This window comes from Rhinoraja longicauda, chromosome 40 (genome assembly GCF_053455715.1).
Source record: "Rhinoraja longicauda isolate Sanriku21f chromosome 40, sRhiLon1.1, whole genome shotgun sequence".
Classification (NCBI taxonomy): domain Eukaryota; kingdom Metazoa; phylum Chordata; class Chondrichthyes; order Rajiformes; family Arhynchobatidae; genus Rhinoraja; species Rhinoraja longicauda.
The window spans coordinates 8,680,190-8,694,325 of NC_135992.1; the positions used below are offsets into that span (position 1 = coordinate 8,680,190).

General features: G+C 51.8%; 1 protein-coding gene across 1 annotated transcript; it reads left to right on the forward strand.

The window, feature by feature from the left end:
* Positions 1-2,294: 2,294 nt before the first annotated feature.
* LOC144611398 (sodium-dependent neutral amino acid transporter SLC6A17-like) lies at positions 2,295-11,347 on the forward strand. Its single transcript, XM_078430468.1, has 6 exons — positions 2,295-2,525; positions 7,765-7,922; positions 8,438-8,564; positions 8,676-8,851; positions 9,740-9,850; positions 11,093-11,347. The coding sequence occupies exons 1-6, from the start codon at positions 2,339-2,341 to the stop codon at positions 11,345-11,347; spliced, it is 1,014 nt and encodes a 337-aa protein (XP_078286594.1). The 5' UTR covers positions 2,295-2,338.
* Positions 11,348-14,136: the final 2,789 nt, after the last annotated feature.

Below are 14,136 nucleotides of genomic sequence, written 5' to 3' on the forward strand. Positions count from 1 at the left end.
GTAACTCAGCAGGTCAGGCAGCATCTCGGGAGAGAAGGAATGGGCGACGTTTCGGGTCGAGACCCTTCTTCAGACTGATGTCAGGGGGGGCGGGACAAAGGAAGGATATAGGTGGAGACAGGAAGATCGAGAAAGATCTGGGAAGGGGGGGGGAAGAGAGGGACAGAGGAACTATCTAAAGTTGGAGAAGTCAATGTTCATACCACTGGGCTGGAAGCTGCCCAGGCGAAATATGAGGTGCTGTTCCTACAATTTCTGGTGGGCCTCACTATGGCACTGGAGGAGGCCCATGACGGAAAGGTCAGACTGGGAGTGGGAGGGGGAGTTGAAGTGCTCAGCCACCGGGAGATCAGGTTGGTTAAGGCGGACTGAGCGAAGGTGTTGATCGAAACGATCGTCGAGCCTGCGTTTGGTTTCGCCGATGTAAAGAAGTTGACATCGAGAGCAGCGGATGCAATAGATGAGGTTGAAGGAGGTGCAGGCGAACCTCTGTCTCACCTGGAAAGACTGTTTGAGTCCTTGGATGGAGTTGAGGGGGGAGGTAAAGGGACAGGTGTTGCCTCAGCAGGTCAGGCAGCATCTCAGGAGAGAAGGATCTCCAGTTCTGTACCAGCATCTGCAGTTATTTTCATACATAAACGGAACAATGATGTTCATGCTCACAGCAGCATAACAAGTCCGTAAACAAAGTACAGGACCAAGGTGTAAACACAGTACTCATCATTTGTTGGGTTGTTCAATGGTGCTTTCTGACACATGTGCATCATTTTCCTACAAACAGTCGAGTAGAGTATTGCACCTGAGCACACCCCCGACAGGGAAATTGTACACAGATAGTGTCCTGAGCCCTTATTCAAGAGGTGCCATTTTCCAACTCCAGTCCATGCTGACGAGTCCTTTAACTGTGGGGCAGCACGGTGGCCCAGCGGTAGAGTTGCTGCCACACAGCGCCAGAGACCCGGGTTCCATCCTGACTAGGGCGGCACGGTAGCACAGCGGTAGAGTTGCTGCTTTACAGCAAATGCAGCGCCAGAGACTCAGGTTCGATCCTGACTACGGGTGCTATACTGTAAGGAGTTTGTACGTTCTCCCCATGACCTGCGTGGGTTTTCTCCGAGATCTTCGGTTTCCTCCCACACTCCAAAGACGTACAGGTATGTAGGTTAATTGGCTGGGTAAATGTAAAAATTGTCTCTAGTGGGTGTAGGATAGTGTTAATGTACGGGGATCGCTGGGCGGCACGGACTTGGTGGGCCGAAAAGGCCTGTTTCCGGCTGAATATATATGATATGATGATGACTACGGGTGATGCTTGTACGGAGTTTGTACGTTCTCTCCGTGACCTGCGTGGGTTTTCTCTGGGGTCTCTGGTTTTCCCCCACACTCCAAAAACGTACAGGTTTGTAGGTTAATTGGCTTGGTGTAATTGTAAATTGTCCCTAGTGTGTGTGTGTGGGATATTGTTGGTGTGTGGGGATTGCTGGTCGGTGCGGACTTGGTGGGCTGAAGGGCCTGTTTCCACGCTAAATCTCTAAAATAAACGAAACTGCATTAATGCAGGAGATTAGCCACTTAATATCTTGTGTGGTCTCACCCCTTGAGTTGCAAATGAGGGCTGATTAACATTCATTTAATATTTTCCCGACATATGTCTATCCGGTATAAACCAACACCTGCAGTTCCCTCTTCACCTTATCCTTGTGCATGTTCTTCAAGATCTGCTTACATTGACCCTCACACATGGTGTGCGTTTGCAATGGAGAAATCTCTCTGCTTTCAGAAGGTAGGTAGTGCCAGTGGAATTTTCCACCGCTGTTACGAGGTACTTTCCGCATTGAGTTTGTCGGCATAGAAAATAGGTGCAGGAAAAAATAGGTGCCATTGGGCCCTTCGAGCCAGCACCGCCATTCAATATGATCATGGCTGACCATCCAAAACCAGTACCCCGTTCCTGCTTTCCCCCCCCTATCCCTTGATTCTTAGCCCCAAGCGCTAAGTCGAACTCTCTCTCGAAAAGATCTAAATCTTTTCCGTTCGCCCTAAGAGCTTTCTCTCGATGACACATAGAAACATAGAAAATAGGTGCAGGAGTAGGCCATTCGGCCCTTCGAGCCTGCACCGCCATTCAATATGATCATGGCTGATCATCCAACTCAGTATCCCGTACCTGCCTTCTCTCCATACCTCCTGATCCCTTTAGTCACAAGGGCCACATCTAACTCCCTCTTAAATATAGTCAATGAACTGGCCTCAACACACTGCCTTTCATCCTCCCTCAGCCCGTTACTTGGAAGCTCGCTGCCACTGACCTACGTCTCCTGTGTGTGGTCGTCTTCTGATGGAAAAGATCAAGACGGACAGCCAGAGTGTTGATGCGACGGGGTCCAGCACTGGGCTGGTGCTGGAACAGCCCCACCGGCCAGCCTGGAGCAGCAAGCTGCAGTACATCCTCGCCCAGGTGGGCTTCTCCGTGGGGCTGGGCAATGTCTGGAGGTTCCCCTACCTCTGCTACCAGAATGGGGGCAGTAAGTAGATCAACACGCAAGATGCTTTGCTGTCATGTGTCTTACTTGCAGCAGCACAAGAAATATGTAAACATAGTACTAAAGTACTCTGTAAACACCTTAACCAAACTGTGTTATTGTATATATATATATATATGTGCGTATGTGTATATATATGTGTATATATGTGTGTATGTGTGTATATATGCGTGTATGTGTATGTATGTGTATATATGCGTGTATGTGTGTATATATGCGTGTATGTGTACATATGTGTGTATATATGCGTGTATGTGTATATATGTGTGTATATATGCGTGTATGTGTATATATGTGTATATATGCGTGTATGTGTGTATATATGCGTGTATGTGTACATATGTGTGTATATATGCATGTATGTGTATATATGTGTGTATATATGCGTGTATGGGTATATATGTGTATATATGCGTGTATGTGTATATATGTGTGTATGTGTATATATGCGTGTATGTGTATATATGTGTGTATGTATGCGTGTATGTGTATATATGTATGTGTGTACATGCGTGTGTGTGTATATATGCATGTATGTGTATATATGTGAGTATATATGCGTGTATGTGTATATATGTGTGTATGTGTATATATGCGTGTATGTATATATATGTGTGTATGTGTATATTTGTGTGTATGTGTATAGACCAATCAGCCAAAGCATTATGACCGCCTGCCTAATATGCTGTTGGTCCTCCGTGTGCCGCCAAAACAGCACTGGCCCGCCGAGGCGTGGACTCTACAAGACCCCTGAAGGTGTCCTGTGGTATCTGGCACCAAAACATTAGCAGCAGATCCTTCAAGTCCCGTAAGTTGCGAGGTGGAGCCACCGTGGATCGGACTTGTCCATCCAGCACATCCCACAGATGCTCAATCGGATTGAGGTCTGGTGAATTTGTAGGCCGGGGCAACACCGTGAACACTTCACCATGTTCCTCAAACCATTCCCCAACAATGTGTGCAGTGTGGCAGGGCGCATTATCCTGCTGAAAGAGGCCACTGCCATCAGGGAATACCATTGCCATGAAGGGGTGTACCTGGTCTGCAGCGATGTTTAGGTGGGTGACACGTGTCAAATTGACGTCCACATGAATGGCCGGACCCAGGGTTTCCCAGCAGAACGTTGCCCAGAGCTTCACACTCCCTTGTCGTCTTCCCACAGTCGGTTCAGACCAGACGGGATAGCCTTCGTTACCCTCGTGCATCGAAGAACTTGGGCGCCCAACACCCTGTCGCCGGTTTGTGGTTTGTCCCTCCTCGGACCACTGTCGGTAGGTGCTCACCACTGCTGACTGGGAGCACCCCACAAGCCTTGCCGTTTCAGAGATGCTCTGACCCAATCGTCTGGCCATAACAATTTGGCCCTTGTCATAGTCGCTCAGTCCTGCCCATTTCTCCTGCATCCAACACATCAACTTCAAGAACTGACTGTTCACTTGCTGCCTAATATATCCCACCCCTTGACAGGTGCCATTGTAACAAGATAATCAATGTTATTCACTTTGCCTGTCAGTGGTCTTGATGTTTTGGCTGATTGGTGTATATGCGTGTATGTGTATATATGTGTGTGTGTATATCTATGCGTGTGTGTGAGTATATGTATGCGTGTGTATATGTATACACCGCGGCACGGTAGCGCAGCGGTAGAGTTGCTGCTTTACAGCGAATGCAGCGCCGGAGACTCAGGTTCGATCCTGACTACGGGTGCTGCACTGTAAGGAGTTTGTACGTGACCTGCGTGGGTTTTCTCCGAGATCTTCGGTTTCCTCCCACACTCCAAAGACATACAGGTATGTAGGTTAATTGGCTGGGTAAATGTAAAAATTGTCCCTAGTGGGTGTAGGATAGTGTTAATGTACGGGGATCACTGGGCGGCACGGACTTGGTGGGCCGAAAAGGCCTGTTTCCGGCTGTATATATATGATGATATGATATGATATATGTAGGAAGGAACTGCAGATGCTGGTTTAAGCTGAGATAGATACAGCGGGACAGGCAACATCTTTGGAGAAAAGGAACATGTGACATTTCGGGTCTGAGGAATGTCCCGACCTGTAACGTCACCCATTCCTTTTCTCCAGAGATGCTGCCTGACTCACATCGTTGACTTTCTCCTCGTGACTAAGGGTGCTGTCTGTGCAGAGTTTATATTGTCTCCCCGTGACCGCGTGGGCTTTCCCCAGGTGCTCCGGTTTCCTCCCACACTCCAAAGACGTGCAGGTTTGTAGGTTAATTGGCTTCACTAAAGATAATGATAAACTAAACTAAGATGGGAGGCGATTTAAGAGGATGTTGCCAAGACTGGAAAATGGGGGCTGAGAGGAAAGATGAGATTTTCTTGGGAACAGTGGAAGGCAAGCCCATTCTTAATTGAAGTACGTAAAATAAAGAGAGCTCTCCTATTAGGAAAGACCTAATTCCTTACATATAGATATAACACAACAATAGAAAAGCAAAGACAAAAACGATGCCCACAAGTCTGTGTAGGTCGGAGCTTATATAGAGGTTGTAGTGTTTAATAGCCCGATGGTTGTTGAGAAGAAGTTGTTCCTGAACCTGGACGTTACAGTTTTCAGGTTCCGGTACCTTCTTCCCGGTTCCCCGCCTTACTCACCATTCGCCTGCGGTGTGAATTTCTCAAGTTTCGTTACATTTTAAAGGTGATTAACTTAATAAACTTTAATAAATGCGGACTGGCGCCCATCCCAGCGTGCCCCGTGCCCGACCTTCCTCCCATGGTGCAGCGCGGCAGCTGAGGGTCAAAGAAGATGGCCGCCCTTGCGGCTGTTCTCCTGCTGCTGGCCGCCCGGGGCCGGGATGAGTGGCCCCCTCTCAACCCTGGTCGGCAACGGGTCCACGGGTCATCAGTTGGGGGAGGGTTGCCGTACCCACAGGAGAAGTTTGGGCCCAGCGGGACGTCTAGTATTCCATAAAGAGCTATGTCCACATGCCCTTTAAGCGTTGTCACAAACCATTGCACTATATTCCCAATACACCTAAAACGTGAGTGCTGAATCTTAGGTGGCTTTTTAGACTTGAGAAGTACACCTGGGAAAAAGGCCTTTCGGCCCACCGAGTCTACACCAATCAGCGATCACCCTGTACACTAGCACTGTCCTACTCACTAGGGACAATTTACTATTATTTTTACCAAAGCCAATTAACCTATAAACCTGTGCATCTTTTTGGAGTGTGGGAGGGAACTGGAGCACCCGGAGAAAACCCAGGCGGTCACGGGGAGAACGTACAAACTCCATCCAGACAGCACCCGTAGTCAGGATCGAACCTGGGTCTCTGGTGCTGGAAGGCAACAACTCTGCCTCCAGAAAGAGTTCACAAATGCCCCTTGTCTGAAACGATGCTCCCTTGTCATCACACCTATTTAGTTGTAAAAGGGTTGAACTTCCCCACTGGAATCTCCCAGCACATTTCCCCACTTTAGGGAAGATAGACACAAGATGCTGGAGTAACTCAGCGGGTCAGGCAGCATCTCTGGAGAGAAGGAATGGGTGACGTTTCTGGTCGAGACCCACCGTCAGACTGAGAGTAGGGAGAGGGAAGCTAGAGGTATGGAAGGCTACAAAGAGAATGTAAGGTGCGAAAACAGCAGAACAAAGCAGATGGCGGTCAAGGAAATGTGGAATGGTTCATTGTTGGAGGTAACGAGGCAGAGAAAGAGTAAAATGAATCAGGAGGCCTAGAAGGGTCTCGCCCCGAAACATCACCCATTCTCTCCAGAGATGCTGCCTGCCCCACTGAGTTAGTTACTCCAGCACTTTGGGTGCAAACCAGCATCTGTAGTTCCCCATTAGAAACTTACAAAATTCTTAAGGGTTAGATGCAGGAAGATAGTTCCCGATGTTGGGGAAGTCCAGAACAAGGGGTCACAGTTTAAGGATAAGGGGGAAGTGTTTTAGGACCGAGACGAGAACGTTTTTTTTCACACAGAGTGGTGAATCTGTGGAATTCTCTGCCACAGAAGGTAGTTGAGGCCAGTTCATTGGCTATATTTAAGAGGGAGTTAGATGTGGCCCTTGTGGCTAAAGGGATCGGGGGGCCAATTAGGAAAAGGGGAGATGCAACGTGACCTGGGTGTCATGGTGCACCAGTCATTGAAAGCAAGCGTGCAGGTGCAGCAGGCAGTGAAGGAAGCGAATGGTATGTTAGCATTCATAGCAAGAGGATTTGAGTATAGGAGCAGGGAGGTTCTGCTGCAGTTGTACAGGGCATTGGTGAGACCGCACCTGGAGTATTGTGTACAGTTTTGGTCTCCTAATCTGAGGAAAGACATTCTTGCCTTAGAGGGAGTACAGAGAAGGTTCACCAGATTGATCCCTGGGATGGCAGGACTTTCATATGAGGAAAGACTGGATAGACTAGGCTTGTACTCGCTGGAATTTAGAAGACTGAGGGGGGATCTTATTGAAACATATAAAATTCTTAAGGGGTTGGAGAGGCTAGATGCGGGAAGATTGTTCCCGATGTTGGGGAAGTCCAGAACCAGGGGTCACAGCTTAAGGATAAGGGGGAAGTCTTTTAGGACCGAGATGAGAAAACATTTCTTCACACAGAGAGTGGTGAGTCTGTGGAATTCTCTGCCACAGAAGGTAGTTGAGGCCAGTTCATTGGCTATATTTAAGAGGGAGTTAGATGTGGCCCATGTGGCTAAAGGGATCAGGGGGTATGGAGAGAAGGCAGGTACGGGATACTGAGTTGGATGATCAGCCATGATCATATTGAATGGCGGTGCAGGCTCGAAGGGCCGAATGGCCTACTCCTGCACCTATTTTCTATGTTTCTAACAGTGTATCGCACTCCGTCAGTGCGATCGCCTTAATCTTACCCCTGTAGCCGGCTCGTCGCCAGGTACAGGAGACAAGATCGTCCCGTCAACGGAAGGTTCGAGGCCCCCGACCGCTGGAGGACAAAGAAGGGAGAGATTGAAGTGTTTTTTCTCCTTCTATCACAGTGAGGAATGTGGAGGAGTCACTGTGGTGGATGTTCGTGTGAAAATGTATTTTGTCTGTTCTGCTGCTTTTTATTGTTATGACTGTACGGCAAATGAAATTCCTCGTACGTTGCAAAACATGCTTGGCCACTAAGGTATGTTTATGATGAAAGGCCCCTGGGTTCAGCGGGCCGTTGTGTGGGCACAGCTCTCTGTGCCAGTTGTACTTGCTGTGCGTGCTACCACCTGATGAACAACGTGTTGCCCTTGCAGGGGCGTTCCTGTTCCTCTACCTCCTCCTGCTGGTGGTGATGGGCATCCCGCTGTTTTTCCTGGAGTTCGCCGCTGGGCAGAACATCCGGCAGGGCAGTATCGGAGTGTGGAAGCACATTGACCCCAGGCTGGCGGGCATTGGGTTTGCCAGTTGTTTGGTGAGTGGGAGAGGGGGTGGATGGAGAGGCCGCAGGGCCGGGCACACAGGGGGGGTGGGGGGGAAGAGGGGGGAGATGGGGGGGAGGCCAGGGTGCTCGCTGGCATCCATCACACCCATGTAGTTCTCACAGGGTCGAACGGCCCGACTGGAAGGGGAGAGGAAGTGGGGTGGTGTGTGGGGAGAAAGGGGAGGGGGAGAGAGGGTGTGGGGAGAAAGGGGAGGGGGAGAGAGGGGGTGTGGGGGGAGGAAAGGGAGGGAAGGGGTGTGGGGGGAGAAAGGTGAGGGGGAGAGAGGGGGTGTGGGGGGAGGAAAGGGAGGGGAGAGGGGTATGGGGGAGAAAGGGGAGGAGGAAAGAGTGGGAGAGAGAGGTCATGGGGGGAGAAAATGAGGGGTGTTGTGGGGAGAGAGGGGGAAGGAAGGGGAGGGGGAGGGGGGGGTTGTTAAAGGTGACCTAAAATTGGCGAATTCACAGAGGATTGACACAGTTGCGCCACCTCGCTTGTTGCCCCACAGGTCTGCACCTTTGTCTCTCTCTACTATAACATCATCATTGCCTGGAGTCTCTTCTACCTTGGCCACTCCTTCCAGTACCCACTGCCCTGGAAATCATGCCCCTCGCTGCCCAACAACACGGGGGTAGGTGGGTATCTACACTTTAAGTTCTGCTCCCCTGGCCTTCGGCCTCCCACCCTCCACGCCGGTAGTTTTCTCCTGTTGTCGTGACGTTTTCTTTGCCCGCTCTGTTCCGCAGTGCCCGAGTGCAGCGAGAGTTCTCCCACCACTTACTTCTGGTACCGCGAGGCCTTAAAAATCACCGGCTCCATCAGCGAGAGTGGGGGCTTGGATCCCACCATGACCGGCTGCCTGTCTGCTGCGTGGGTCATTGTTTGCCTTGCAATGATCAAGGGAATAAAGTCCTCGGGGAAGGTAAGGCACGATTCCCGTCCCTTTGTTTCTGGTTGGAGCTCCGGCTGGCTCCTACACTGAGGGTCTGAAACAGGGTCCCGACCCGGAACGTCACCGATTCCTGTTTCCCATCACTGAGTTAGATTCACGTGACACATCTGTTTAATCTTTGCTCTACCACCTCTCTATAGACACTAGTTCTGCCAAAATTGTTGTATTTCTAACGTTACTGTTAGAAAATTAATCACGGTGGACTAGAAGGGTCTCGACCCGAAACGTTACCTATTCCTTTTCTCCAGAGATGCTGCCTGACCCGCTGAGTTACTCCAGCCTTTTTGTGTCTATCCTCGGTCTAAACCAGCATCTGCACTTCCTCCCCACACATCCTGCATTGGGGTGTCCGATCCCAGGTCAACGGGTTGAGAGGGAAAGATAGATCAGCCCCGATTGAATGGCTGGAGTAGACTTGATGGGCTGAATGGCCTAATTCTGCCCCGCAGAACCTATGTGCTGATGAACGGAGGTTTAACGATCAGCTCTTCAATGGATAGAGGCAGAAGCTGCCGGAAGGTCCACAGTGTTGACACTTCACTGGAGTTGTAGATTATGGAGATACATCGTTGAAACAGGCCCTTCGGCCCACCGAGTCTGTGCCGACCAGCGATCACCCCGTACACTAGCACAATCCGACACACTGGGGACCATATTCAGTTATTTCCGAAGCCAACCAACCTACAAACACTCTTGTGCACTGAGTGACTCAGTGGGGTCCACTATTGTACACTCTTGTGCACTGAGTGACTCAGTGGGGTCCACTATTGTACACTCTTTTAACTGTACTTTGGTCCACGTGACGATAATGTACCATGGAACCATTGAGTTGCTAACGTCCTGTTCATTTGCCCACAGGTCATGTACTTCAGTTCCGTCTTCCCCTACCTGATTCTTTTCTGCTTCCTTGTTCGAGGCCTCCTGCTGGAAGGGTCTGCGGATGGAATCCAATACATGTTCACTCCTAAGGTAAAGGGAGGGGACGAGGCAGAGCCAGAGGGAGGGGTTGCAGATTGAGTTTAGAAGGATAGGGAGGGGGGAGGGGAGGGGGGAGGTGGGGGGGGGGGCAACAGACAACCTCATTGAAACGTACCGAATAGTGAAAGGCCTGGATAGAGTGGATGTGGAGAGGATGTTTCCACTGGTGGGAGAGTCTAGGACCAGACAGAATAAAAGGCCGTACCTTTAGAAAGGAGATGAGGAGGAATTTATTTTGTCGGAGGGTGGTGAATCTGTGGAATTCTTTGCCACAGGAGGCTGTGGAGGCCAAGTCAGTGGATATTCTGGCAGATTCTTGATTGGTACGGGTGTCAGGGGTTATGGGGAGAAGGCAGGAGAATGGGGTTGAGAGGGAAAGATAGATCAGCCATGATTGGATAGCAGAGTAGACTTGATGGGCCGAATGGATTGATTCTGCTCCTAGAACCTATGACCGGGGGAGGGACTTCAGCCGGTAACACAGACCGCGGGCGGGTGACATGGTCGGACAGAGATTAGAGATGCAGAGAGACAGCACTGGAACAGGCCCTTCGGTCCACCAAGACCAGGCTGACCACACATCACCCGCTCACACTAGTTCTACGTTCTCCCACTGCCTACAATCCAGAGGGCAATGTTACTGCGGCAAAATTAACCTACAGCGGCCAACATCTCCCAGCTACACTCGTCCCACCATCTTATCCCACTTTCTCATCCACTCCTCACATATTCCCAGTGATTTACAGAGGCCGATTACACTACAAATCTGCACGTCTTTGGGACGTGGGGGGAAGCTACCCAATGGAAGCCCACGTAGTCACACAGGGCGAACGTACAAACTCCACACACACAGCACCCGAGGTCAGGATCGAACCGGGGGTCTCTGGTGCTGTGAGGCAGCGGCTCTGCCAGCTGTGCCACCTTGGCACCCAAGGGCTTTGCGCTGATACGGTGATGAGAGTTGTGTCACTGCCTCCTTCCCCGGACCTGTTCTGCTTTAATTCTCAGCTGGGTGAGATGTGTGGACACAAAGGGTGACCGAGGTGGGAGGGCACGGGCAGCACTTGAGATCACGAATGAACCTGGGCCTCCAACACGGTGAGGCAGCACGTCTACCAGCTGCGCCACCGTGCCGTGATCCTGTAAAGCGATCCTTGGCGTTGATCGCCACTGCCCGAGGTGCAGCGCGTTGCTCAATCAGATCAATATTTTGAATTCAAATTACTTTTGCAGGTTGAGATCCTGCTGGACGTCCAAGTGTGGCGCCAGGCTGCCACGCAGGTCTTCTTTGCCCTGGGCCTGGGCTTTGGCAGCGTGATCGCGTACTCCAGCTACAATGCCCACACCAACAATTGCCACTTTGATGCGTACCTTGTCTCCTTCATCAATTTCTTCACGTCCGTCTTTGCCACGCTGGTCGTCTTCGCCGTGCTGGGATTCCGAGCAAACCTCCTTACCCACAAGTGTCTGCAAAGGTACGAGGCGTGAGACCTGACGCTGTTCAGCAGCGAGGAGTCGTTTATATACAGATGCTCCCCGACTAACAATGCTGCGACTTGCAATATTTCATATGAACATAGGAACGGCACGGTGGCGCAGCGGTAGAGTTGCTGCTTTACAGCGAATGCAGCGCCGGAGTCTCAGGTTCGATCCCGACTACGGGCGCCGTCTGTACGGAGTTTGTACGTTCTCCCCGTGACCTGCGTGGGTTTTCTCCGAGATCTTCGGTTTCCTCCCACACTCCAAAGACGTACAGGTATGTAGGTTAATTGGCTGGGTAAATGTAATAATTGTCCCTAGTGGGTGTAGGATAGTGTTAGTGTACGGGGATCACTGGGCGGCATGGACTTGGAGGGCCGAAAAGGCCTGTTTCCGGCTGTATATATATGATGATATGATGATGATGAGGAAACATAGAAAATAGGTGCAAGAGGAGGCCATTCGTCCCTTCGAGCCAGCACCGCCATTCATTGTGATCATGGCTGACCGTCCCCAATCAATGGCCCGTGCCTGCCTTCTCCCCATATCCCTTGATCCCACTAGCCCCCAGAGCTCTATCTAACTCTCTCTTAAATTCATCCAGTGACTTGGCCTCCACTGCCCTCTGTGGCAGAGAATTCCACAGATTCACAACTCTCTGACTGAAAAAGTTTTTCCTCATCTCACTTCTAAATGGCCTTATTCTTAACGAGGGATGAGAAGAGATTCTGGGGTCTCCCATGGAAGAGGAACAGGAGGCAGGCTTGATCAGAGGTGAGCAGTGAGCTGTTGGCAGCTTGTGATGTATGTTGTTCTAGATTTCAGCAAAGTAGTCAAAGCAAAGTGTACACCTGTATTCTGATCAGTGCTGTGTGCAGACATTGTGCATTTTTAGATCTCCACCACACAGTCGAATGAACTCTAAAATCTCCATGCTCGACACTTGGCTTACAGACCAACCCGTGCCAGAGACCCGGGTTCGATCCCGACTACGGGCGCCATCTGTACGGAGTTTGTACGTTCTCCCCGTGACCTGCCTGGGTTTTCTCTGAGATCTTCGGTTTCCTCCCACACTCCAAAGACGTGCAGGTTTGTAGGACAATTGGCTGGGCAAATGTAAAAATTGTCCCTAGTGTGTGTAGGATAGCGTTAGTGTGCGGGGATCGCTGGGCGGCGCGGACCCGGTGGGCCGAAAGGGCCTGTTTCCGTGCTGTATCTCTAAACTAAACTAAACGAAACAAGTGAAAGGGCCGCAACGAGGTGGACTCGGAACTCAGCCCTGGACCCAGGTTCATTCCAAACTGGCTTTTGGAATCAAGCCCTTAAACACTGAGGGTGACGCAGCCTCGCTGTGGGTCAGGGCAGTGGGTCAGGGCAGTGGGTCAGGGCTGTGGGTCAGGGCTGTGGGTCAGGGCAGTGGGTCAGGGCAGTGGGTCAGGGCTGTGGGTCAGGGCTGTGGGTCAGGGCTGTGGGTCAGGGCAGTGGGTCAGGGCTGTGGGTCAGGGCTGTGGGTCAGGGCTGTGGGTCAGGGCTGTGGGTCAGGGGCTGTGGGTCAGGGGGTCTCGCTGTGGTCAGGGCTGTGGGTCAGGGGGTCTCGCTGTGGGTCAGGGAGCCTCGCTGTGGGACAGGGCTGTGGGTCAAGGAGTGTCGCTGTAGGTCAGGGGGTCCTCGCTGTGGGTCAGGGCTGTGGGTCAAGGAGTGTCGCTGTGGTCAGGGGGTCTCGCTGTGGGTCAGGGGGTCTCGCTGTGGGTCAGGGGGTCTCGCTGTGGGTCAGGGGGTCTCGCTGTGGGTCAGGGGGTCTCGCTGTGGGTCAGGGGGTCTCGCTGTGGGTCAGGGGGTCTCGCTGTGGGTCAGGGGTCTCGCTGGGGTCAAGGGGTCTCGCTGTGGGTCAGGGGGTCTCGCTGTGGGTCAGGGGGGGTCTCGCTGTGGGTCAGGGAGCCTCTGTTCCCAGACGCTGGCACGGCCCTTTCCCGCCGGGCAGCCCTGTTTCTCCCACTCAGTTGAGGGATGGTTGCCATTTTAGTGTTCAGCTCCCACCACACGCTCGACGCCTGATTAGGGGGAGGGGGGAGCGGGGGTGGTGGGAGGGAATGGGGAGGTGGGGGTGGCGGTGGGGGTAGGGAAGGGGGAGAAGGGGGGCGGGGAGGGGGAAGTGGGGATGGGGTACAGGGGCATGGAGTGGGTGTGTGTGGGGGGGGGGAATGGGGGGATTGAGTGGGGGTCGTGAGGGGTGCAAGACCAATACAGGAGAGGCTTTGAGTCCATGGCTCGCTGGCGCCAGGGGGCCGAGCTCAGTGACACCCTCTCCCCTTCCCCGTCCCCACTCCGTGAGGAACGGGCCCAACAGGTCCACTTGGTGTAGCGTTCTGTAACACAGCACGGTGGCACAGCGGTAGAGTTGCTGCCTTACTGCACCAGAGACCCGGGTTCCATCCTGACCACGGGGTGCTGTCCGTAGTGTTTGTACGTTCTCCCTGTGACCGAGTGGGTTTCTCCAGGTGCTCCGGTTTCCTCACACACTCCAAAGACGTACAGGTTTGCAGGTTAACTGGCTTCTGTAAATTGACCCTAGTGTGTGTGGGATAGTGCTAATGTATGGGGCTATTGTTGGTCAGTGCGGACTCGATGGGCCGAAAGGGCCTGTTACCTACAGAGTCTCTGAACTCTAAACTTTTCCTTAATAACGGTTTTCTGTGATTGATGGTCCCTCCATTTTTTTGCTATTTGGCTGCTCCTGTCTCCTCTCACATCACAAAGACTTGCAGGTTTGTAGGTTAATTGGCCTCTGTTAATCGCCC